The 26,335-nt window shown below is 41.1% G+C and overlaps 1 protein-coding gene across 8 annotated transcripts in view; it reads left to right on the top strand.

Annotated features, from left to right (window-relative positions):
* BEST3 (bestrophin 3) overlaps window positions 1-26,335 on the top strand; it is a 55,475-nt gene that overhangs the window by 15,328 nt on the left and 13,812 nt on the right. For 6 of the 8 annotated variants that reach the window (XR_005719727.1, XM_040233440.1, XM_040233445.1 and 3 more), the window contains 5 exons: window positions 4,723-4,877; window positions 6,404-6,481; window positions 6,591-6,743; window positions 10,375-10,455; window positions 12,122-12,273. Coding sequence is in view for 7 of the 8 variants with exons in the window: in XM_040233440.1 (XP_040089374.1) it covers window positions 4,723-4,877; window positions 6,404-6,481; window positions 6,591-6,743; window positions 10,375-10,455; window positions 12,122-12,273 (619 nt within the window). In the remaining variant the exon portion in view is untranslated. Of the gene's footprint in view, window positions 1-4,722; window positions 4,878-6,403; window positions 6,482-6,590; window positions 6,744-10,374; window positions 10,456-12,121; window positions 12,274-18,220; window positions 18,446-26,335 lie in introns of those variants that run through there. The other 2 variants (XM_040233447.1, XM_040233442.1) reach the window with 2 other exon arrangements.

Raw genomic sequence — 26,335 nt, 5'->3', positions numbered from 1 at the left:
CAATGCCTTCATACTGTGATTGCATCTCTCTCTCAGTCACGTTTTGCCTTCTCTTGGTTACCCAGTTGACAGGGATTTCTGAACTTCTACCATTGAATTTAAAGAACAGCTGCAGCTGAATCTGGTGGCTTCATTCCATTCATTTGGAAAGTACAGAGAGGGAAATGAATCAGGCTCATTTCAATGCTTCCGAAGAAGTCACCTCTCTGAGAACAGCTGAGATGCTAAATGCACAAGTTACTCTTTCAGAAAGAATTGGCAATAAACCCTGCTAAAAGTTTTGAGAAGCAGAGCTCTTAGCTCTTTTCTTAATAGAGCCTGATGGGCATGCTCTGCTTTAAAGGCAAAAGACATCTGCCTCAGCTGCAACCAAATCTGCAGTTGCTGGAATATTGTTGATTAATGGACTTAATTGGTCCTTTGGTTTGAAAGCAATAAAATTTTGCCTTAAAGTAGCAGATCCTCAGAGAAGGCGATGGCACCCCGCTCCAGTACTGTTGCCTGGCAAATCCCATGGACGGAGGAGCCTGGTGGGCTGCAGTCCATGGGGTCACTAGGAGTCAGACGCGACTGAGTGACTTCACTTTCACTTTTCACTTTCATGCATTGGAGAAGGAAATGGCAACCACTCCAGTGTTCTTGCCTGGAGAATCCCAGGGACGGGGGAGCCCGGGGGCCTGCCGTCTATGCAGTCGCACAGAGTTGGACATGACTGAAGCGACTTAGCAGCAGAAGCAGCAGTTCCTACTCCATCAAGCCACAATTCAAGTCACAAGAAAATACAAACGTGTGTGTGTGTGTGTGTGTGCATGCATGCTAAGTCGTTTCAATCGTGTCCTGTGGATTATAGCCCACCAGGCTCCTCTGTCCAAGGGATTCTTCAAGCAAGAATACTAGAGTGGGTTGCCATGCCCTCCTCCAGGGGATCTTCCCCACCCAGAGATCAAACCCATGTCTCTGTGTCTACGTGCCTTGGCAGGCGGGTTCTTTACCACTAGTGCCACCTGGGAAGCCCCTGTGTGTGTGCATAATTGTATATCTATCCATATATATATATTTTTTTTTTACTCTGATTTGAAATATTAAAAAGTGTTCTTTGAGATAAGCAGGATGAAAATTGCTGAGCAGAGCTGAACTAGCCAGAAAACCAGAAGGAAAAGAGATAGCAAGAGAAATTCAAGCCAGATGCAATAGCAAGATAAAATAGCAATGTTAGGAGTGTGGATAGGGTCTGAGGAAATGTGGCATGAAGATAGATATGTGAAGGAGACAGGGTAATGTGAGGATCAGCCAACTGATGGTATTGCCAAACTGCAGCAAATTGATACCTGTGGTGAACATAGCCTTAGAGACAAGGATAAAGACCACATTCTGAAAATATCATTGATCTCTAGTTAAAATGGTCTGAAGCACTGATGAGGATGGCACTCCATTTAATAACAAATGCTCTCTGAATTGATTTCACTAACAATCTAGACTTTTCTTTCAAAAGACCAGTAACTCAATTTCCAAAGATAGGGTTATTTTGTATAAGATGTATAACCCTGCAGGAAATAATAAAAATTATTCTGCCTGTATACTCTTGGAGGACACATTAGTGTCCAGTTCATTTTTCACAGCACCTAGCAAAGTACTCAGTAAATTTGGACTGAACATTTAAAACCCCCTGCTTTCATAACTCTACATGTCCCTTTTCAACCAATGGGTTTGCTACACGACAGGGATGGGGGGAGCGGGGTACCTAACTCTTGCTTTAGTGTTTACATTAAATAATTCCTCACTCTGCATATTTGCTTTCTGCTAAGAAGCCAAGAAAGGACTTGCCAGCACAATTTGATCCATACTCCTGAATAAAAAATAACCAGAGGTAAAGTTATTCTTTGGTCAAATGACAGAGATTTCAGCCGAGTCTATAAATGCAGTCACTTTTGGAAACTGCACTATAAATCCCAAGACTGTAACTGTTAGACAATTAATATGAAATGTCTGAGAATAGGCTTCCAGGGAAAGGGTGAAAGGTTGCAGTAGGTCTTTAAGCACAGAGCCGAGACAGGTCACCTAGTGACTTCTTATCATTAGATTTAATCATACACTGCAAGTCTTTTAAAACAAAATGTAGAAACTGGTGGTTACCAGTGCGGAAGGGGAGAGAGAGGGGCAAGACAGAGGTATGGGATTAAGAGATACAAACTACTATACATAAAATAGATAAGCAATAAAGATATATTTTATAGCAAAAAAATAAAATAAAATAAAATAAAACAAAAACCCAAATGGATTATCTGGATCATGCAACAACTTTGAAATGCACTGAGAAACAAGACAAGAATTCTTGGGCTCATTCTTACTTTAGACCACCAGAGAGAGTTCAGTTCCCCTGGCATGGGCAGACCTTTTCAAAGTTAATGTAAATAATCTGAGTATCATCTAAACTAGTCTCTTGCTGGTAAATACTCGCCTTGTAATTGTTGCTCTGTTTATTTCAAACTGACTTAACAGAATCTTCATTCAGTGAGGAAGTGATTTTTCAAGCGTCACTGTATTTCAGAATTTCCTGCAGAGATTTGTAAATGTGCAGCTGCCTGGACCCAATTCATTACATCACTCAGGAAGATTTAAAATCATACTTACCCCCGGACCTTACTCTAGACCCATTGAATCAGCACCTCTGGGGATAAGGCAAAGGCACTGGTATTTTCTAAAAGGCATTTGGGCTAAGACACAGGCACACGAGACTGTAAGGTGCAACACTGGGTCAGGAATCTTGCCCTAATGGTCTCATGGACACAGGTAGGAAGGAGAGGGTGGGATGAATTGAGAGAGCAGCGTTGACTTATGTATACTGCCGCTAAGTCGCTCCAGTCGTGTCCGACTCTGTGCGACCCCGTAGACGGCAGCCCACTAGGCTCCTCTGTCTTTGTGTTTCTCCAGGCAAGAATACTGGAGTGGGTTGCCATTTCCTTCTCCATATGTATACTACACGTGTAAAATAGATGGCGAGTGGGAAGCTGCTCTGCAGCACAGGGAGCTCAGCAACTTAAAACTCTGTTCAGAAGAAGACTAGTTGTGTAAAATATTGTACAAAGCAAACTAGAATGCAGCCCTAAAAAGAACGATTCTGCTCTCCACATCTTAACAAAAACATCTCCAAGATACAACTTGAAAAAAAGAAGCAAATGTCAGACATGTATGGAGTATAAAGTCATTTGTGTTTTTAAAAATTTGGCCTGTGTGAAATCTGTGACACTTCTCCGGAAATATACACAATAGCCTGGTTGTAGTGATTCCTTCAGGGAGGGAAACTGGCTGGTTGGGAAAATGAGACTTACTTTCCCCATTAATATTTCTTTAGCCGGTTAGGATTTTTGTGCCCACTGAACTACTCAATTGAATTAAAAAAAAAAAAAAGTCAAGTATAAACAGTAAGCTTTTGAAGCATATATTTATATGAACAAAACTTTTTACATAGTAGACATTCCATAAATGTTTGTTAATAAATAAACCTGCTACCTTATTATTCCTCTCCTATTATTCAAGTCTCTTCTTTCGGTGTGCAGGCGGTGGAGGATGAGTAAAGTTTCACATAATATATTATGTGTTAGCACTTACTGAGTGTTATTTATGTGCAAAGTGTTATGTTAACCTCTTGACATATGTTCCTCATCTCAGGTACTTCTACAACATTCTTGTGAAGTAGACATTATTATCTCTTTTACACGTGAGAAAACTGAGGCTCAGAGAAATCACTGAAAGCTGAAGCAAACTGTGTTATGCACACACACATGTACATACATACATACACACATACACACAGGGAGACACACAAAATCAAAGAAACGCTTTTAAAGTATATGCAAAATGCTGTGGGGACTGTGAAGATACTATGCTTTTTGCCCTCCCAAAGGGTCTTAGCAGGGGAAACATTTGTGTCTAACACCACCCTAACCTGAGGCAAGAGAGAGCCCTGTGGTGATTTGAAGGGGAGAGGCAGAAGGAATCAAGGAAGGCTTCTCAGAAGAGAACCTGGTTAATTAGGTGTTTGAAAAGAAGCATCAGGAGGAAAAGTCATGTGAATCGCCTGTTGGGCAAAACACTAAGTGCTTGGTATACATTACCACCTTTTATTCTTTAAATCCGAACAATTCTAAGTATTCCTGTTCTCAATTTTACCAAACCCTAAAGAAGAGACACTCCCTTGATGTCCTAGTCCACATTTAATGTCACCTTGCTTCCTATTGGCACTACGATCACACACACACGCACACAGAGTTATATACTGGTATAGAAGGCAATGCATGTAAGCAGTCCTTACAGAGGTAAATAGTCCTTTTCTCTAAACAAGTAAAAACTACTTGAGACAGGAACCGCATTATTTTTTATTTCTTGAATATCCCCTATTCTATGCTCACATGATTGACGCTGAAATATTTAGGATAATATATTAATGCTAAGGGGCTTCCCTGGTGGCTTAGATGGTAAAGAATCTACCTGCTACGCAGGAGACATAAGAGATGCCAGTTCAATCCCTGGGTCAGGAAGATCCCCTGGAGAAGGAAACGGCAACCCACTCCAGTATTCTTGCCTGGAGAATTCCATGAACAGAGCAGCCTGGCAGGCTACAATCTATGGGGTCACAAAAAGTAGGACACGACTGAGCAACTAAGACAAACATTAATGCTAAATCAAATCTGTATAACCTATCTCTTTTTATTCTGTGTAAAGGTTTTATGACAGCAGAGGAAAGAAAATTATTCGACCACCTCAAATCTCCTCATCTGAAATACTGGGTTCCATTCATCTGGTTTGGAAATCTTGCAGCTAAAGCCCGGAAGGAAGGTAGAATCAGAGACAGTGTTGATCTTCAATCACTGATGACTGTAAGTACTTTGCAAACATTAGTTAAAAGGTATGACTCAGACACCAGCAGGGACTTAGATGTAAAAGGCTGGATCTGGACGAGTCTGCTTTGTTCAATCCTGGTTCCAAAGGAACCAGAAAGTCTGGGCAAGGTTAGAACCCTCAAATGCAGGAGGAGAATATAATGCAGTTTTAACTGAGGTTGATTGGAGGTGGTTGCTTAGAGGCTGTTTTAAGCAGAAGTAGGCTTTGTAATATGGACTTCCCTGGTGGCTCAGACGGTAAAGAATCCACCTGCAATGCAGGAAATTCAGGTTCAATCCCTGGGTCAGGATGATCCCCTAGAGTAAGAAAATGGAAACCACTCCAGTATTCTTACCTGAAGAATTCCATGGATGGAGGAGCCTAGTGGGCTTCAGTCCATGGGGTTGAAAAGAACTGGACAGAACTGAGCGACTAACACACACAGGCTTTGTAATAGGCTCTACAAGAAAATGTTCCTTGATAGATCAGCAATGTCTGCAAAGGGCTCAGAAGGTTCTGGCACCCAAGAGGCATATTTGCCATCCCTAACTCCAGGATCCTGGACCCAAATCCCCAGTCAGTTCCCCAAAATTGTAATATCCCAACGTCGATCTCCTGGAGGAGGAAATGGCAACCCATTCTAATATTTTTGCCTGGAGAATCCCATGGACAGAGGAGCCTGGTGGGCTACAGCCCGCCAGTTCACTAAGAGTCGGACATGACTGAAGTGACTTAGCAAAGTTAATCAGCTTTCCAGATGACCCAGGAAACAAAGCTGTGTTTTCATTAAATGAAATAATCCTGAATGCATTTGAGAAACAAATTTATAGATGGGCTAGATAGATTTGTTTCATGACAGTCTCCTGCCTTCATTAGGCTAAAAGGAACAAATGATTTTAAAATAGCTCCCAAACTAGCATATACGCTTTCTCAGTCTTAAATAATAACTTGTGTTCAGTAGTGAAAAAGAAATCAATAGATCTCAGTCCTTTCTGCTTTAACAGATAGATTTTCTATCAATAGAAGTATTCTAAAGTGTTCATTTGTTTGGGGGAAAGGCATAGATGTATTTAGGCTTTTTTCTAAGATCTTCAGTAAGCATGTTTTCAAAAGAGAGGAAACAAAAAATAATCTGCTCTCCACATAATTTAGAAATGATTTGTTTGAAATACTAACTACTGCATTTCTACCACCCCTTTGGGCCTATATATATATAGTGGGAAATTTTGAATTCAATGGAGTAGGGGATATTTCTATACCATCCTGGTTTATCTTAATATTTTTTTTAAACTGTACAACTGTACTTATCCCTTTTGCACATCATTGAATGATGTCAAAGCTTCTCATTTTCAAAATTTTCCTTTTGGAGTGGCCTTCAGAACCAATTTCTAGTCTTTTGAAGTCATAATCATTATTTTATAGGTGTATTTCTAAAAGCCACAGCCATATTCTGAACCCCAGTAAATGTTATTTACCGTACCCATCATCTTAGTAAATCGTATTTTATCTATTTCTGGCTTAGGAAATGAACCGATTTCGCTCCTGGTGCAGCCTCTTATTTGGTTATGACTGGGTTGGGATTCCGCTGGTTTACACCCAGGTATCAAATCCTTGGCATGTGATTTTTTCTTTCCGTTGCCCGCTTTGGCATGCTGGCTCTCTCGGGGCAGCCAGGGCTGTGCTCTCAGTAGGGTTTCTCTCTGTTTCAGGTGGTCACGCTGGCTGTCTACACCTTCTTCTTTGCCTGCCTGATCGGACGCCAGTTTTTGGATCCCACCAAAGGCTATGCGGGGCATGACTTAGATCTTTACATTCCAATCTTCACTCTCCTACAATTCTTCTTCTATGCAGGATGGCTCAAGGTAGCCAACAGTCTCCATGCCTGAGACCCTCTCTACAATCTAGGTCCTGTTCCAAACTCTGCACACTGATCCCTTACTGAATCACTCATTCATGAGTGACTTCAAGGTAGATTTAACATTTAATAGCTGAGATGTTACTATTTTTCAACTGAGAGTTCAAGTGGCAGGGATGTGGTGAGTCCTGTACTGCAGAGATCTGAAGCAGCTCATTTACGCAGACGCTACTCTCTCATGGCCATTGATTGTGCTAAGTCTTTGTGTGCTCTCACTAGGATTACAATAATGTAATTAAAGTATTAAGTATACCTGCATTGATGTTTTATACCACAACAAGCGACTAGGCAGAGTAAAAGAAAGTAAATAAGAAGTCTTGTATCTCAGACTTGAGCATGATTATTATATTTTTATCTTGCTTCTGGGCTTCCCAGGTGGCTCAGTGATAAAGAATCTACCTGCAATGCAGGAAATGTGGGTTCAATCTCTGGGTCAGGAAGATCACTTGGAGAAGGGAATTGGCACCCCACTCCAGTATTCTTGCCTGGAAAATCCCACGGACAGAGGAGCCTAGCAGGCTACAGTTCATGGCTTGAAAAGAATCAGACACGATTGAGTGACTAAACAATCTTGGCTCTGCTCAACTCTAAACAGTTAGCTTCTATTCCCTGAAATCCCACTAGCTGCCCCACGACGTTAAATGCATTCCATTTTCAAAACCAGAACTGAGACTCGAAGGAATTCTTCGGAATCAAAACCAGAAACACCAGGATTAATGACAACATGTGGTTTGCCAGGAAATTAAAAGCAGGTCAGAGCAATGAAAAGAACTAGTCCAATCATCAACATTAAATTTTATTTGTTCCCACCGCCATCTCCCTTCACCCCAATGTATGTAACAATATCAGAAACCTAATTCTTCCCTCTCTTTAGTATGTGACAGAAAAAGGTCAAAGATGATGCCTTCTTTAAGGTAACTGAAATCTAAGGACAGTTTGAAGATAACTTTAATAAAGTAGAATTTCAAAAGTCTGGCCTTCCAAACAACCACGTGTCAACATGCACATCCAGGTCTTCTATGTTATTGCAGCCTTTTTCCTGCAGATGCCTTTAATTTCATTGGTTTGAATCTTAACCAGGAAAAAAATAAATATGTTGGCATTTCAAGTTACCCTCCAAAGAATAAAGGCATTTCCTTTACAAATGGCAAAAACATTTTTAACCAGATGACAGTGAGTGGATTATTTTTACCCATTTAAGACGAAGAGCAGGAGAGACTAACAGCTCTCATTTCTCATTAGAGAAAAAGTACACTCTACCTTTATAAACAGAAAATTGCCACAATTGGCCCAAACACTCGATCCTCAATCATTCTGGTCTTCTATTGTCCTTTTGCCTGAGTTGTGCTGAGCTTTATTCTTCACTTTGTGCCCATCTGAAGTGTTCAGCCAGGCTGGAAGGAACAGTCAGCAGTTCCTGCCTTCTGAAGTGCTCTCTAATATATTAACCTTCTTGGGACTTCCCTGGTGGTTCAGTGGTTAAGACTCCTGCTTACACTGCAAGGGACATGGGTTCGATCCTTGGTCAGGGAACTAAGATCCTGCATGCTGTCAGAGTGGCCCACCAAAAAATAAAATATTAACATTTTTTTCCTTTATAAAATATTTCTGAAGGCAAAATATGAAAAGAAAATCTTAGCCCCATTGAGAGATAGGCAACTCTAAGAGAAGGGCGTTTTCCCGTCCAGTGGATTGTATCTCAATTTCTAAACAGCTGTTTTGTCTTGACCATTCTAATATTTATAAATATTGAAGTGTAGAAAACCCAACTTAACCTTATGAACAGTCTATTACTCAGTTATTTGCTAGAAACGGAGCCTCAAAGTAAGTAAAGGCTGTCTTTGTGACAGTCAATTAAAAATCATGGATATCATTTTGGTAGTTAAATGTAGACTGTAATACTATATGCAAGACTGATGTCAGAAAAGTGAAATTCTGGATGTAACAAAAGTATTTTCAGGATCCATCCAGTGGCCCATTTTATTTAAAGAAAACCCCAGGCAAAAAATAGGCTTCCCAGGTTGGAATCCCTGGGTTGGGAAGCTTCCCCTGGAGAAGGGCATGGCAACCTACTCTAGTATTCGTGCCTAGAGAATTCCATGGGCAGAGGAACCTGGAGGGCTAAAGTCCATAGGGTCACAAAGTGTCAGACATAACTGAAGCAACTTAGCACGCTTGCTCACACCAGGCAAGAAAGGGTAGACAACCCCTTGGAACTTGCATTGACGGACTCTTCATGGATATTGCTGTGCAGCTGACTGATCCAGGCACCAGCCCTGCCAGGGCTGTCCCTTAGAACAGAGGGATATCCTTCACTATCAGTGGTTCTCAACAATGGCCACACATTAAAATCTCTTGGGAGCGCTACTCATTACTGATGCCTGGTTCAGCTTCACACCCATTAAATCAGAATCTCTGGGGGAGGGAGCTAGCCATCAATTTTCTTTAAAAGCTTTTCAGATAATTTTGATGTCCACTCAATGTTGAGTGATTAGACCTAAATCCTAAAAAATATATAGATAGATCTTTTTTACCAAGAAGTCTCAGCATCTAGGAACTCAACTAATCAGTGGTGCTTTTATTTTCTACACTTGTAAGTTTTTCACATTTAAGCCCAATTTAAAACCACACACATCGTGTGTGTGTGCGCACACACACACACACACACACACACAAATAATTTAAAAATCAAAGGGAATGAATCAAAAAGAAAAACAGGTGAATCTCATTTGGCACATGAATCTCTCAAGAAGGCTGTTCAGGGCCTTTCCTGGCAGTCCAGTGATTTAGACTCTGCCTTTCCACTGCAGAGCGTGGAATGGGTTTGATCCCTGCTCAGGAACTAGGATCCCACAGCATGCAGTGTGGTCAAAAAAAAGTTGTTTTTAAAAGAAGGCTGTTCAATTCAGGAGCATGGTAAGAACATCTAATACTGACCAACTATTAGAAGATATTTGATAAAAACCTATGTGACTTCTAAGTAACTTGCAGTAAATCCTTTAAGTTAAAACTAACTAAGAAAAACTCCAGCTTTATGACTTACTAGCTCTCTGACTGGTTCACTTAGTAGTTATGTCCAGTTACTGTGAAATCTCCTTGTAATATTTTCTTTGTGATTTAAGTCTTTCTTTGCTCTATAACCTTGCCCACAGTTACATTTTCTCTCATCACCTGGCTTTTGTAAATTCTCTCAGAGCACAGGCTCTGCACCCCTTGAAGTGCCTAGCATATTGTCAGAACTCCTTTGACATTTGGTGGCTGATTTGTACTTGAGAATCAGTCTTTTGGGTCCTAAACAGCCCATGGCTTCTCCTGGGTGGGACCTGCATTGTCACTAGCTGAATAGACAGAGACTTTGAAGAGCAGTCCCATGCAGGTGCACGACTGATGGTCTGAGAGTTCAGTCTTGCTGACTGATAAATACCTGTGTATTTACCAACCCACTCCCACTCTGCTCTAGGCTTCCTACTGTGAAAGGTGACAAAAGAAATTAGAGAGTGAAACAGGAATCCTCTCCAACCTCCACTCTTAGTCTTCACAAGCATCATGGCAGACTCATTCTATGTTCTCAATTGCAGGTAGCTGAGCAGCTTATCAATCCTTTTGGAGAAGATGACGATGATTTTGAAACTAACTGGTGCATTGACAGAAATCTGCAGGTTAGAGAAGCTTTTCTGTCCTTTACAAACATTAATCATCTAAACAGATTCTGAACGCAGGCCTCTGAAGTTGAGAGCTTTAGCCACAAACGAAGAGGTTTTTGCTGTTCAATATGTTGCTTCCAGGTCCTTTTGGAACCTTACAAACCTCACTGGATCTCAGTTCCAGTGAAATTCCATCCCTTTTCAATAGAACTTCAATCCAGTTTTCTTTGTAAGTTTCTTTATTAGCCTCTTTACATAGCTTCTTCCATCTCAGTACAGACCAATATTTTAAGACATTTTTCCTCTGTTTCCAGTTGCCACCTAAAAAGATTAACAGTGACATAAAGTGGCAGCCATAATACAATGTGAGTTCCAAAATGCAGATCATGTAGATCCCTGCAGTCAGATGTCCAGCAGCTGGACACTGAGAATGTGGGGCCAGGCCAGCCTGTGACTCAAAATCTCCCTTAATGGCACCAGATGGACCCCAGGGCTTTTACGCTGAAGCATTAATCCAGAGAAGTTATTCATGAAGAGGTAGCATGAGATAATTTTTATTTTAGGCAAGATTCTCCTCCAACCTCTTTCCTAAAAACCTAACTAAGAAAAGGCCTTCAGCTTGTGCATTTGTTTCAAGTCCTTACTCTGCTCTTAAACAGTATTGAACATTTTACTGTTGGTTCACAAGCTAGCCCCCGTACACGGAGGGAAAGGGGAGATCAAAGGAAAAGGCAGACCAAGTTAGGCTGGCATGTGACAGTTTTAACAGTCTAGGGAACTTACTCAAGAGGCTTGTCTTGGGTGAATAGACCTCCATATCGACCTGCCAGAATCCTAAAATTTGATATAGAAGCCTGACTGGGGTTCAGTCATGTAGTCAGTCCAGATGGTCTCAACAACACATTGCTCTCTCAAGACTGTATCCTTGAAACAGCTCCCACTATGGGGACAATGGGTGGAATGTATATTCCAAGGATAAGGGAGAGAATCCCATCCCATTACCCTGGTGCAGCCCACAGATCATAACCTCTGTATGACCCCAACAATCACACTGTCAGCCTGTTAAGGAGGAATTGTAACACCCACACCACTCACTGTAAAAATTGGATTCCCAGAAGTTTAATAATTTATTCAAGCATCAATTTGTCAAAGTCAAGAGGAGAAGACCATTATGACCACAAGCAGTATAGACTTGTTGATATATTTTTCTAAACAAACAAACAAAAATTCGTGGCAAATAAGAAGTATAAATATCAAGTATAAATGTACTTATGGAATCAATGAAATGGTATATTGAAATCTTCAGCTTCCTATAATATCTGGGATTATGTGGTTGCTGTCAGGATACCCACTAGACAATTAACTAATTTTGAGCAAAGAATAAAAAGCTGTCTCTCCTGCCTCGAGATAAGATGTGCTCCACTCTGGGGTATGTGGCTTGATGAATCTAGTCTGGGTAGCTTTGTGGCCCCACTTACCCCCACTGACAAGTGCTCTCGTGAACAACATGTACAACTCTCTGTAGCAGCTCTAGTTGTAGCAAATATAAACTGTGGACATTTATATATTCACTCATTAGCAATGTTCTATCCCATCCCAAACTTCATTCGCCCACTGGAACTTGTTCTTTCTTAATGCAATTCACATCAGAATTATTCTAACACTATACTGATGATTTTAGGTCTCTCTTTTGGCTGTGGATGAAATGCACATGAGCTTACCCAAGATGAAGAAGGATATTTACTGGGATGATTCTGCTGCTCGTCCACCATATACACTGGCAGCTGCGGACTACTGCATACCCTCATTTCTGGGGTCAACCGTCCAAATGGGGTAAGTGCATTTCTAAAGCTCACCAACATTTAGAAAATAAGTAAGTCACCATTCTGATCTTTTTATACTGTGGTCCTGAAGTTACTTTCATAAGAACTCTCAATTATTAATTAACATCCCATAATGGTAGCCTTTTCAAATTTTCAGACATAATTAATATGTCCGAAAGTGTGAGAAATTAAAATGACTGTAGTTTCTGGTTTAAATATGGAGTATGTGTGTGTGTATTTGGAGGTAATTTGCATTTCACCTTGCTTTTATACCACAGCAAATTTTTCTAATAATTGTGAAACTACCTTTTTTTTTCTTTTCCTTGAAACTATCAATTTTTTCTTTTCCTTCCAACTTGGAGTAGTTATTTAACTATATTGTTATTTATTATTTAATTATGACCATCATAATGAAATGTATTTTTAAAAGTATTTATTGAGGATATACCATGTGTAGGCACTGTGCTAGACTATTTTGAGACAAGTAAGTCTTAAGGTAAATTTTATCAAAAAAGTTTCCTCCAAGATTATGCTTTGATCAAACTGACTTGTTTAGTGTACAAGCCAGTCTCTGTTCAGTGGTTTGAACATAACAATCTGTCCATATGTACTGTGAGCTTTAAATAAATGGGCTGAGGCCTTCAGTAAATCGTGTGCAGTTCTCAAATAATGTTATTAAATCTGATCGTGTATTTGATTTTGCAGAAATGTGTGAATGTGGAGGAAGTTTAAGTATATTTCTGAAGGCAAATGCCTTGGTTTCCAAGTAACTTAAAAAGAAGAGTGTGGACAAATTTAGAAAAGTAAAAAGAACCCCTCCAAAAAATTATAGAAAAAGGAAAAAAATTTACAGAATTTTTCTTATAATTTTTGACAAAACTGTAGTTCATTTTTCCCTGAGGCCAGCTCTAGGCAGATTTATGAAGTGAGATCATGTCTAAAGTTGCCACCTGTGACCCTCTTTCTCTCCCTCTCACACTGTCCAGCCCTTCTCTTTCACTGCTGTTAAAAAGCAAAATTCAACTGGGTGAATTTTTTTGAAATTCCCTCCTTAAGGTTTTTTTAAATGTATTTATTTTTAACTGGAGGAAAGTTGCTTTACAATATTGTGTTGGCTTCTGCCACACACCAACATGAATCAGCCGTAGGTATATGTCCACTCCCTCTTGAACTTGCCTCTACTCCCCACGCCATCCACCCCTCTAGGTTGCCACAGAGCACTACACGGAGCTCCCTGTGTTTTACAGCAATTTCCCATTAGTGATCTATCTTACATATGATAATGTATGTTTCCATGCTACTCTCTCAATTCATCCCATCCTCTGTGTCCACAAGTCTGTTTTCCATGTTTGCATTCAACTGAGTAAATTTTAAAGGTCTTATTGCTTCATTCACCGATTCTTGAATTGGGCAGCATCCAATCTAGCAAAGACAAAGGAGCCCCACAGAACTATACAAATGAAAGCCTTTCATAGGCAGAAGGGAGCAGGGATAAGGAAGTCACACATGGCAAAAAACTGGGCTGTCTGTTGCAAGGTCACTTTCCTATAGGAGATGGCTGGGGTCTAACAGGCAGAACACCTAACCAGTGCTGATGAGGCAATTCCTGATTGACTGGCTTAAGATTCCATTTCTGGGAAAACCAAAACTGTAATTAAGTCTTGGTTTCGTGACATGGTGCTTAGCATAAGTGACTCCATTTGGGGCCTATTATCTTGTTAATGCTAATATGAGAATATTTAGCGTCAATCCAGTCCATATAATGCTTTACTCTTAGCTGAATGTCTCCTGCCTGCTGCCTGCTGCTGCTGCTAATTCACTTCAGTCATGTCCAACTCTCTGCAACTCCATGGACTGTAACCTGCCAGGGTCCTCTGTCCATGGGATTCTCCAGGCAAGAATACTGTTGTGGGTTGCCATGCCCTCCTCCAGGGGATCTTCCTGACCCAGGGATCAAACCCATGTCTCCTCCATCTCCAGCATTGCAAGTGGATTCTTTATCACTGAGCCACCAGGGAAGCCCTGGATGTCTCCTAGGGCTCCTAGAACCTCTGAGGCTCAAATCCCTTGAAGACTCAAAGAAAAACATGACTGAAAGTATAATTTCAGGCATTGTGGCAAATAACGAACAACGTAGGAGACAGGAAACTCGCCTTGCTGCTCTCCAAGCACAGCTTGGTAAAGGTGGCCACTCCAGGCTGGCCTTGTTTCTGCTTCTAGATGCCTGCTAAGCCTGGGCCCTCCTGTCCAGGGCCTCCTCCTGACCAAGGTACTCATCCTGACCCCAGCAGATTGCTTAGTCTCTATAAATAGTAATTCCCTGCTGTCTGCACTTCTCAGTCTTTTGTAATATATTCTGCAGTGGTAGTTTCACAGATATCTGGCAACCCTCTCAGTTTTGAAAATTAATAGATGTTTTTCTGTCAGTTTGTTTCTAGATCACTCTATAAGCTTTAACCTTCCCCTCCTCTCCCTTCATTGATTAATGCAAAGTATTTGAAGACCTGACTTGTAAAAGAAAGGAGATCAGCACCATTGGGGCTGGGGAGTCATGATGACTCTGGACTGCAAGTGCCGCTTGCGTCCATTCCCGGGGGGCTCAGTGGTAAAGAATCTGCCTATCAGTGCTGGAGACACAAGTGATGTGGATTCAATCCTGGGTCGATCCCTGGGTCAGGAAGATCCCCTGGAGAAGGAAATGGCAACCTACTCCAATATTCTTGCCTGGAGAATCCCATGGACAGAGGAGCCTAGTGGGCTACAGCCCATGGGGTCACAAAGGGTCAGACACAATTGAGAATGCATGCATAAACTGAAGATTTTTTTTTTTTTGGTCTCAAGATTTAATCTTGATCTACATATTCATCCTAATCATCATAATTTCACATTCCTATGCAATTTGTCCGTATTCTTTAGAAAATATTAAATTATGTATTTTGGGAATTCCCTGGAGATCCAGTGGTTAGGACTCCATGATTTCACTGTCATGGGCCCAGGTTTACTCCATGGCCAGGGAACTAAGATCCCACAAGCTGTGTGGTGCAGCCAAAAAAATATTAATAATAAAACAAAAATATGTATTCCTCCTATTTCTAAATATAGAAACATAATATTAGGAATTTATAAGACCTTGGAGAAAATACATAATTCAAATGATTATTGGGAAGATTAAACAAGATGGTAAGCATAAAAACACTATAAATAACTGAAGAGCATTATAATTGTCAACTAGTACAGATCTCTTATTTGTGGATGTCAAACTTTGGCACAGAAAGATTGAACAAGTCTAAGCTATTTTTCATATTTAACTAAGCCTGGAAATCTGTCACAGAAAATAAAATGCTTGAAAGCAAACCAGGAGGTAAGAATGAAGCAAACAGTTACCAATTATCAGAGAGATCCTATGGTTAGGTTGGCATATTCACTACTAAATAAGATGACCTACTTACTACTAGTTACGATGGCCTATTTCAGTTCGCTTCAGTTCAGTCGCTCAGTCGTGTCTGACTCTTTGCAACCCCATGAACTTTAGCATGCCAGGTCTCCCTGTCCCATAACCAACTAGCGGAGACCACCCAAACTCATGTCCATTGAGTCAGTGATGCCATCCAACCATCTCATCCTCCGTCGTCCCCTTCTCCTCCTGCCCTCAATCTTTCCCAGCATCAGGGTTGCCAAAGTATTGGAGTTTCAGTTTCAACATCAGTCCTTCCAATGAATACCGAGGACTAATCTCCTTTAGGATGGACTGGTTGGATCTCCTTGTAGTCCAAGGGACTCTCAAGAGTCTTCTCCAATACCACAGTTCAAAAGCATCAATTCTTCGGCTCTCAGCTTTATAGTCCAGCTCTCACATCCATACGTGACCACTGGAAAAACCATAGCTTTGACTAGATGGACCTCTGTTGGCAAAGTAATGTCTCTGCTTTTTAATATGCTGTCTAGGTTGGTCATAACTTTCCCTCCAAGGAGTAAGCGTCTTTTAATTTCATGACTGCAGTCACCATCTGCAGTGATTTTAGAGCCCCTCAAAAATAAAGTCAGCCACTATTTCCACTGTTTCCCCATCTACTTGCCATAAAGTCATGGAACACGGTGCCATGATCTTAGTTTTCTGAATGTTGAGCTTTAACCCAACTTTTTCATTCCACTCTTTCACTTTCATCAAGAGGCTCTTTAGTTCTTCACTTTCTGCCATAAGGGTGGTGTCATCTGCATATCTGAGTTTATTGATATTTCTCCCGGCAATCTTGATTCCAGCTTGTGCTTCCTCCAGCCCCGTGTTTCTCATGATGCACTCTGAATATAAGTTAAATAAGCAGGGTGACCATATACAGCTTTGACGTACTCTTTTCCTGATTTGGAAGCAGTCTACTGTTCCATGTCCAGTTCTAACTGTTGCTTTCTGACCTGCATACAGGTTTCTCAAGAGGCAGGTCAAGTGGTCTGGTATTCCCATCTCTTTCAGAATTTTCCACAGTTTATTGTGATCCACACAGTCAAAGGCTTTTGCATAGTCAATAAAGCAGAAATAGGTGTTTTGCTGCAGCTCTCTCGCTTTTTCCATGATCCAGCGGATGTTGGCAATTTGATCTCTGGTTCCTCTGCCTTTTCTAAAACCAGCTTGAACATCTGGAAGTTCACGGTTGAAACCTGGCTTGGAGAATTTTGAGCATTACTTTACTACTGTGTAAGATGAGTGCAATTGTGCAGTAGTTTGAACATTCTTTGGCACTGCCTTTCTTTGGGATTGGAATGAAAACTGACATTTTCCAGTCCTGTGGCCACTGCTGAGGTTTCCAAATTTGCTGGCATACTGAGTGCAGCACTTTCACAGTATCATCTTTCAGGATTTGAAAGAGCTCAACTGGGATTCCATCACCTCCACTAGCTTTGTTCATAGTGATGCTTTCTAAGGCCCACTTGACTTCACATTCCAGCATGTCTGGCTCTAGGTGAGTGATCACATCATCATGATTTTCTGGGTCATGAAGATCTTTTTGTGCAGTTCTTCCATGTATTCTTGCCACCTCTTCTTAATATCTTCTGCTTCTGTCAGGTCCATACCATTTCTGTCCTTTATCAAGCCCATCTTTGCATGAAATGTTCCCTCGGTATCTCTAATTTTTTTGAAGCGATCTCTAGTCTTTCCCATTCTGTTGTTTTCCTCTACATGCATTGATCGCTGAGGAAGGCTTTCTTATCTCTCCTTGCTATTCTTTGGAACTCTGCATTCAAATGGGTATATCTTTCCTTTTCTCTTTTGCTTTTCACATCTCTTCTTTTCACAACTATTTATAAGCCCTCCTCAGACAGCCATTTTGCTTTTTTGCATTTCTTTTTCTTGGGGATGGTCTTGATCCCTGTCTCCTATACAATGTCACAAACCTCTGTCAGTAGTTCATCAGGCACTCTGTCTATCAGATCTAATCTGTTTACTGTTAGTTATAATGGCCTATTTACTACTAATTAAGATGGCCTATTTACTACTAGTTACTATCACCTGTTTACTCGCAGGCACAGGCAAAAACTAGGGACTTTTAGGGGAGGTTTTTGTGAGAAGTTTAACTGGACTCCACTAGAACTAACTGTTCAAGAAACAACTAGGCAAAAGTTTACTTGGTCTTGATTTTCTGCACGAATGAGAAACCTAAAGGGGGGCCTCACAGTCCAGGAAAGGTCACTGCAGGAATTCGGGCTTTTGGAAGTCAGCAAGAATGTCCTCTTCAATCCATTAGTGTCGCTTTTTCCCATGAGTATGTTATTAGACAAGATGTTTCTGGTTGCCAATAACAGAAAACCAACTCAAGATAGCATAAGCAAAAAGGGATTTCTTGGGTCACATCCAGAAAGTGGCCTAGCTTTGGATGTGGCTGGGTCCAGAGGCTCACGTGTGTCACCAAGACCTGTATTGCCCTCTCTGTCTCTCAGTTCTACTTTTCTCTCCACTGGCTCAGGTTCTGGGCAAGCTCTCCCTTCCTGATGGCAGACAGACAAGATGGTAGCCAGTAGCTCCAGGTGTACAACCAATCTTCTCAGCAAATACTGTGGAAAAACCACATCTCTTTTCCAACTCTGAAAACTAGAGTACTGGATTCGTTATGATTGGCTAGGGTTGGCAAACATGTCTGTTTCTGAACCAATAACTATCAACAAGAAAACACGATAATTTGATTAGCTAATGTCGTTTCATGCTTCCGTCTTTGGACCAAGAGGTATGGTCAGCTCCAACCAATAATATGGAGCAGGTGATGCTGGCAAGAAAGATGAAGGTGCTTTTACAGGAGAAGGGTGAATGGTCTGCTGGGCTGGCAAAGACAATAGGTGTCCTCTAAAATCTTAAAAGATAATTCTCTAAGTAAATCAAGTAAATCATCTGAGTGAGGTTCAGGGAAAAGGCAGTAAAAGTAAGGATTACTGTAGCACATGCAGTTGATGACGACTGAGCCAGTAAGTTTTTCTCACATTTGGATGAAGGCTAGGTATCGGAGTGGTATGGATGCAAACATCTCAATGGGCATTTAAAATCCCTTCCTGAATATTTTTTTTAATTTTCTTATTCTTTTTAAGATATATATTCCCAGCATGTTTAATTCAGAGATCAGATTTCCCTCATCTTTTCCTATCAATGTTTCAGGTTTGTAATCACAATTCCTATGATTCAGAAATTCCAAAATGGAGGCAATGTCTTTCCGTAACTGAATAACAATATTACTATCCAAGGGCAACCTGAGAAATTACTCCACTTCATGCATTTTTTTCATGTTTAGCACGCTACGCATTTCCACATAAAAAGGAAACTCCTTGGAGACAATTTCTTTGTTCTCTATATTCAGGAACATGTTCAAAATATTGCTCTATTTTCTACACATTTTTCAAATATACATTACTGAAATAAAGTAATTCCTCTTCTCATTTTTATCTCAAGTGCAAATTTAAATTATCATTTTCCTTGTGTCTTCACATATGGAGCATACATGTTCATTTATTCCAATGAAATTTTCATTTAGAGCCTAGTATATGGTAGGTTCTATGCCAGATGCTGCTGCTGCTGCTGCTAAGTCTCTTCAGTTGTGTCCAGCTCTGTGCGACCCCATAGATAGCAGCCCACCAGGAGTCCCCGTCCCTGGGATTCTCCAGGCAAGAACACTGGAGTGGGTTGCCATTTCCTTCTCCAGTGCATGAAAGTAAAAAGTGAAAGTGAAGTCGCTCAGTTGTGTCCGACTCTTAGCAACCACATGGACTGCAGCCTACCAGGCTCCTCCATCCATGGATTTTCCAGGCAAGAGTACTGGAGTGGGGTGCCACTGCCTTCTCCAATGCCAGATGCTAGGAATAGGCAAAAACAAAAACAAATTAAAAAAACACACACACACATCTTTTAAGCCCTCAGACATAATGAGACTAATTATAAAACTATGTGGTAAATGCGGTGATAGAGAAATGCTGAGAGTTTTATGGGAATACAGTGAAGGTAGACTTCATGAGGTCTGATAAATCAAAGCAAGCCCCTTTCAGTTGGGGAATGTAGTATGCATCCCATTTTTAAATTTTTATTCTTTAGACTGCGAGATGTGGGATGTGGGATCTTAATTCTCCATCCAGGAATCACACCTGCATCCCCTATATTGGAACACAGAGCTAACCACTGAATACCAGAGCAGTCCCTAACATGCATCTTTAAGAATGAATTTGGACACTACTATATGGGCTTCCTTGGTAGCTCAGATGGTGGAGAATCTGTCTGCAATGCAGGAGACCCGACTTCAGCCCCTGGGTGGGGAAGATCCCCTGGAGAAGGGAAATGGTTACCCACTCCAGTATTCTTGCCTGGAGTATTCCATGTACAGAGGAGCCTGGCAGGCTACATGTAGTCCATGGGGCCGCAAAGAGTCAGACATGACTGAGTGACTAACGCTTTCACTATATATAAAATAGATAACTATTAAGGACCTACTGCATAGCACAGGGAACTCTACTCAATGCTCTGTAATAGCCTATATGGGAAAAGAATCTTAAAAAAAGAGTGGAGATATATAGATAGGTAGATATAGCTGATTCACTTTGCTGTACACCTGAAACTAACACAACATTGCAAATCAACTACAGTCTAATTTAATAAATGAAAATAAGATTTTAAAAAAAGAATGAATTTGGAAGGATTCCCACAGTGGTCCAGTGGTTACGACTTGGTGCTTTCACTGCCAGGGCCCAGATTTGATCCTGGTTGGGAGACTAAGATCTTGCAAGCCACAAAGCACAGTCAAAAAAAAAAAAAAAGAAAATCAGTCAAAAAAAAAAAAGAATGAATTTGCATATATCACATAGACAGAAGTGGGGGATGCAGCAGAGAGTACATTCTAGGCATGAGCAAAGACAGAAAGGAATGATAGTGTATTCAAAGAAACAATTTTTTAAATTTTCAGCTTTATTGCAATGGAGTTGACATATAAAATTATAAGATAAAGTGTGCATTGTGGTGATTTGATATATGTATACATTGTGAAAGGATTCCCCCATCTCATTAATTAATAAATCCTTCACCTCACATATTTATCTCTTTTTTTTGGTAAGAATGTTTTAAGTTCTACTGTCTTAGCAAATTGCAATTACACAATACAGTGTTGTCAACTATATTCACCATGTTTTAATTAGATTCTCAGACCTTATTCATCTTACAGCTGAAACTTCGTACCTTTTTTCCTATTTTATCCCTAGTCTCCCCAACCTCCTAGCCCCTGGCAGCGATTTTTCTACTCTGTCTCTAATGTTGTTGTTGTTTAATCACCAAGTTGTGTCTGACTCTTTGTGACTCCATGGGCTGTAGCCCCCCAGGCTCCTCTGTCCATGGGATTTTCCAGGCAAGAATACTGGAGTGGGGTGCCATTTCCTTCTCCAGAGTATCTTCCCAACCCAGGGATCAAATCTTCTTCTGCTGCATTGGCAGGAGGATTCTTTACTTCTGAGCCACCAGTGAAACCTGTTTCTATTAGAATAACAATTTCTGCAAAGCAGAAAAGCCAAGAAATGAATCTGGAGGGAGAGGTAAGGAAGGATCATAGAGGGTTTTAGAGTCTAAGTAAAGAGTTTCAGCCTTTTCCCAAAGCTATTAAATGACATGGTCACATTCGTGTCTTAAACAAGTTGTCCTATCAACTGGCTGAAAGATGGATGCCTAGGAATAAGACTAGAGCCAGAGAGACCAGTGAGCAGGCCATTGGTATAGTTTAGACAGGAAAGCATAAGGGCTAAAGTAGCACAGTGCTTCAAGGTATGTTGACAGTGGCGATGGCAAAAGGGACAGATTTGAGAGAGGAGAAGGAGTTTAAAATGATGGAGTGATCGGTAATGAACTAAGGGTGATAGAGAGTAGTGAGAAAGAGCTGCTAAAAGGGAAAAATATGAGCCAGCTTCCTTGCCCATGGGTTGCATTTAAGGCATCTGTGGGCAATTCACATGGAGATGTCCAACAGACTGGGAGCACAGAGACAAAACTAAGCAGTGGGATGCCTTTAACTGTTATCACTACGTGGGTGTGTTAGAACCGAAAGAGTGGGGGCGAGCACCCAGGAACCATGTCAAGTGAGTAGGACAGAATACAAAGGGTGGAACACTGTCACTTAAAGGGTGATCAGAATAAAGGGGTCCTTGAAACAGAGTAGGAATCCTCACTACACATGCAGGAGAAGAGCCCCGAGAATGCCCTGTCCTAGAGACCAAGGCTGGAAGTTTCAACATGAAGTCTGAAAAACACCATAGGAGTTTGACTGGAGACTTAAGTGAGAGTGTGAGGCAGAAGCTAAATTACAGCAGGTTGAGGGGTGATTGGGAGGCAAGGAGATCAAGATTGCCAAAGTAACCTATTTTTCCAATAATTTTATAATAGAAAAACTCAAACATATACAGAAGTAGAAAACAAACTATAATAAATCTCAGGTAGCCATCACCCACCTTCAGTTATCAAGTCATGGCCAAGCTGGTTTCATACATCATCCCATTCATCTTTACCCACTGTGAAGCAAATATAACCACAATACCACTTTCATGCCTTAAAAACAAAAGACCCAAAACTCAAAATAATTCCTTAACTCGTTAACTATACATGAACTCTTTGAGAAGTCTAGATTGTGGAGAGGAGATACACTAGACAGTATCCAATGAGACATAAAGTCAAGGACAATGTCACATTTTTTAATTCTTTTATAACATTTTAGGATGGGAACACCTTAAGCATGTTTACAGGAAAAGGGGAATCTGCCCTCCCTATGCTACCACCCATCCTTGGAATTACTTTTACCATGTCTACAGAATTTCACTTCGCTGTTATGCCCTGGTCTTGTCTGGACAGACCCACGTAGACTGTCCATGGGATTTACTGTAGCACTGTCCACTGTATGTGCACTGTATGATGTAGCATCCCTTTTATCAAAGCACCCATGGAAAAATTTATCTCAGCCATCCATGGGGAGAAAAAAAAAGCTTTGCCTCGTATGGGTACCTCTTACACTATTTCTCTTACAGACTGTGAGTCTTATAATTGATGGTGGTCTTTTCATCTTGGCTACTGAAAAGTGAAAACCAAATCCATAGTCCATCTTTAGTCCGTCTGTGAGATTTTCTGGCATGGATCTCTAGGCACCCTGTCTGTTGGCCTCATCTTGTTAGTGTTCCTTATTCTTTGCTGTTGTGGTTCAGTCGCTAAGTCGTGTTTGACTCTTTTGTGACTCCATGGACTGTAGCCCTCCAGGCTCCTCTGTCCATGGGATTTTCCAGGCAAGAATACTGGAGTGGGTTGCCACTTCCTTTCCCAGAGGATCTTCCCAACCCAGAAATTAAGCTGCATCTTCTGCGTTGGCAGGCAGATTTTTTTTACTACTGAGTAAACTGGGAAGCCCGTTCCTTATTCTAGCCCTGTCTTTAGATAGTATTATCTTTATAAGTCACCTTAAAGCCTTTATAAGATGAAGTAAGATATAATAAAGAAACAAATGAATGTCTCTTTTTGCTCTGAAAAAGGACTGAAAACGGACAGGTAGAGTGAGGGTAGAGGGGAAGGAAGACATGGGAGCCAGGGGAATTGACAGAGAAAAGCTTAGAGAAAACCTGGGGGGCAGCAGGGGCTGGGGCTACTCACAAGGAGGGAGGCCTCAGAGCCTGAGTTGGAGGAAGCACTGAGGATGGATGTTGCAAAGGGCAAAAGAAAGCGGTACCTGTGCAGCCAGTGAGGTAGGAATGTGTTCTCACCACATCCAATCATTATCATATCTTTTTTTAATGTTTTTTTTTTTTTTTTGGTTGCCCCAGTCTTGGTTGTGGCATGGGAACTCTTAGCTGTGGCATTTGTGATATAGTTACCTAACCAGGGATCAAACTAGGTCCCCTGAACGGGATCACAGAGTCTTTGCCTTGGGATAACCAGGAAAGTCCCTTCAGTTCAGTTCAGTTCAGTTCAGTTGCTCAGTCATATCCAACTCTTTGTGAGCCCATGAATCACAGCACGCCAGGCCTCCCTGTCCATCACAAGTTACCAGAGTTCACTCAGACTCACATCCATCGAGTCAGTGATGCCATCCAACCACCTCATCCTCTGTCGTCCCCTTCTCCTCCTGCCCCCAATCCCTCCCAGCATCAGAGTCTTTTCCAATTAGTCAACTCTTCGCATGAGGTGGCCAAAATACTGGAGTTTCAGCTTTAGCATCATTCCTTCCAAAGAAGTCCCAGGGCTGATCTCCTTCAGAATGGACTGGTTGGATCTCCTTGCAGTCCAAGGCACTCTCAAGAGTCTTCTCCAACACCACAGTTCAAAAGCATCAATTCTTCGGCACTCAGCCTTCTTCACAGTCTAACTCTCACATCCATACATGACCACTGGAAAAACCATAGCCTCGACTAGGGGGACCTTAGTCGGCAAAGTAATGATTCTGCTTTTCAATATACTATCTAGGTCAGTCATAACTTTTCTTCCAAGGAGTAAGCGTCTTTTAATTTCATGGCTGCAGTCACCATCTGCAGTGATTTTGGAGCCCAAAGAAATAAAGTCTGACACTGTTTCCACTGTTTCCCCATCTATTTGCCATGAAGTGATGGGACCAGATACCATGATCTTCGTTTTCTGAATGTTGAGCTTTAAGCCAACTTTTTCACTCTCCTCTCACTTTCATCAAGAGGCTTTTTAGTTCCTCTTCACTTTCTACCATAAGGGTGGTGTCATCTGCATATCTGAGGTTATTGATATTTCTTCTGGCAATCTTGATTCCAGCCTGTGTTTCTTCCAGTCCAGTGTTACTCATGATGTACACTACGTATAAGTTAAATAAGCAGGGTGACAATATACAGCCTTGACGTACTCCTTTTCCTATTTGGAACCAGTCTGTTGTTCCATGTCCAGTTCTAACTGTTGCTTCCTGACCTGCATACAGATTTCTCAAGAGGCAGGTCAGATGGTCTGGTATTCCCATCTCTTTCAGAATATTCCACAGTTGATTGTGATCCACACAGTCAAAGGCGTTGGCATAGTCAATAAAGCAGAAATAGATGTTTTTCTGGAACTCTCTTGCTTTTTCGATGATCCAGCGGATGTTGGCAATTTGATCTCTGGTTTCTCTGCCTTTTCTAAAACCAACTTGAACATCAGGGATTTCACAGTTCACATATTGCTGAAGCCTGGGTTGGAGAATTTTGAGCATTACTTTACTAGCAGGTGAGATGAGAGCAACTGTGCAGTAGTTTGAACATTCTTTGGCATTGCCTTTCTTTGGGATTGGAGTGAAAATGGGCCTTTTCCAGTCCTGTGGCCACTGCTGAGGTTTCCAAATTTGCTGGCATATTGAGTGGAGCACTTTCACAGTATCATCTTTGAGGATTTGAAATAGCTCAACTGGGATTCCATCACCTCCACTAGCTTTGTTTGTAGCAATGCTTTCTAAGGCCCACTTGACTTCACATTCCAAAATGTTTGGCTCTAGGTGAGTGATCATACCATTGTGATTATCTGGGCCGTGAAGTTCTTTTTTGTACAGTTCTTCTGTGTATTCTTGCCACCTCTTCTTAATATCTTCTGCTTCTGTTAGGTCCAGAACATTTCTGTCCTTTATCGAGCCCATCTTTGCATGAAATGTTCCCTTGGTATCTCTAATTTTCTTGAAGAGATCTCTAGTCTTTCCCATTCTGTTCTTTTCCTCTATTTCTTTGCATTGATCGCTGAAGAAGGCTTTCTTATCTCTTCTTGCTATTCTTTGGAACTCTGCATTCAGATGCTTATATCTTTCCTTTCCTCCTTTGCTTTTCACCTCTCTTCTTTTCACAGCTATTTGTAAGGTCTCCCCAGACAGCCATTTTGCTTGTTTGCGTTTCTTTTCCATGGGGATGGTCTTGATCCCTGTCTCCTGCACAATGTCATCAACCTCATTCCATAGTTCATCGGGCATTCTATCTATTAGGTCTAGGCCCTTAAATCTATTTCTCATTTCCACTGTATAATCATAAGGGATTTGATTTAGGTCATACCTGAATGGTCTAGCGGTTTTCTTTACTTTCTTCAATTTGAGTCTGAATTTGGTAATAAAGAGTTCATGATCTGAGCCACAGTCAGCTCCTGGTCTTGTTTTTGTTGACTTTATAGAGCTTTTCCATCTTTGGTTGCAAAGAATATAATCCATCTGATTTTGGTGTTGACCCTCTGGTGATGTCCATGTATAGAGTCTTCTCTTGTGTTGTTGGAAGAGGGTGTTTGCTGTGACCAGTGCATTTTCTTGGCAAAACTCTATTAGTCTTTGCCCTGCTTCATTCCACATTCCAAGTCCAAATTTGCCTGTTACTCCAGGTGTTTCTTGACTTCCTACTTTTGCATTCCAGTCCCCTATAATGAAAAGGACATCTTTTTTGGGTGTTAGTTCTAAAAGGTCTTGTAGGTCTTCATAGAACCGTTCAACTTCAGCTTCTTCAGCATTACTGGTTGGGGCATAGACTTGGATAACTGTGATATTGAATGGTTTGCCTTGGAAATGAACAGAGATCAATCTGTCGTTTTTGAGATTGCATCCAAGTACTGCATTCGGACTCTTTTGTTGACC

This window comes from Oryx dammah, unplaced genomic scaffold (genome assembly GCF_014754425.2).
Source record: "Oryx dammah isolate SB20612 unplaced genomic scaffold, SCBI_Odam_1.1 HiC_scaffold_29, whole genome shotgun sequence".
Taxonomy (NCBI): Eukaryota; Metazoa; Chordata; class Mammalia; order Artiodactyla; family Bovidae; genus Oryx; species Oryx dammah.
The sequence above is the reverse complement of the archived record's forward strand: the minus strand, read 5'-3'. Positions and strand labels throughout refer to the sequence as shown.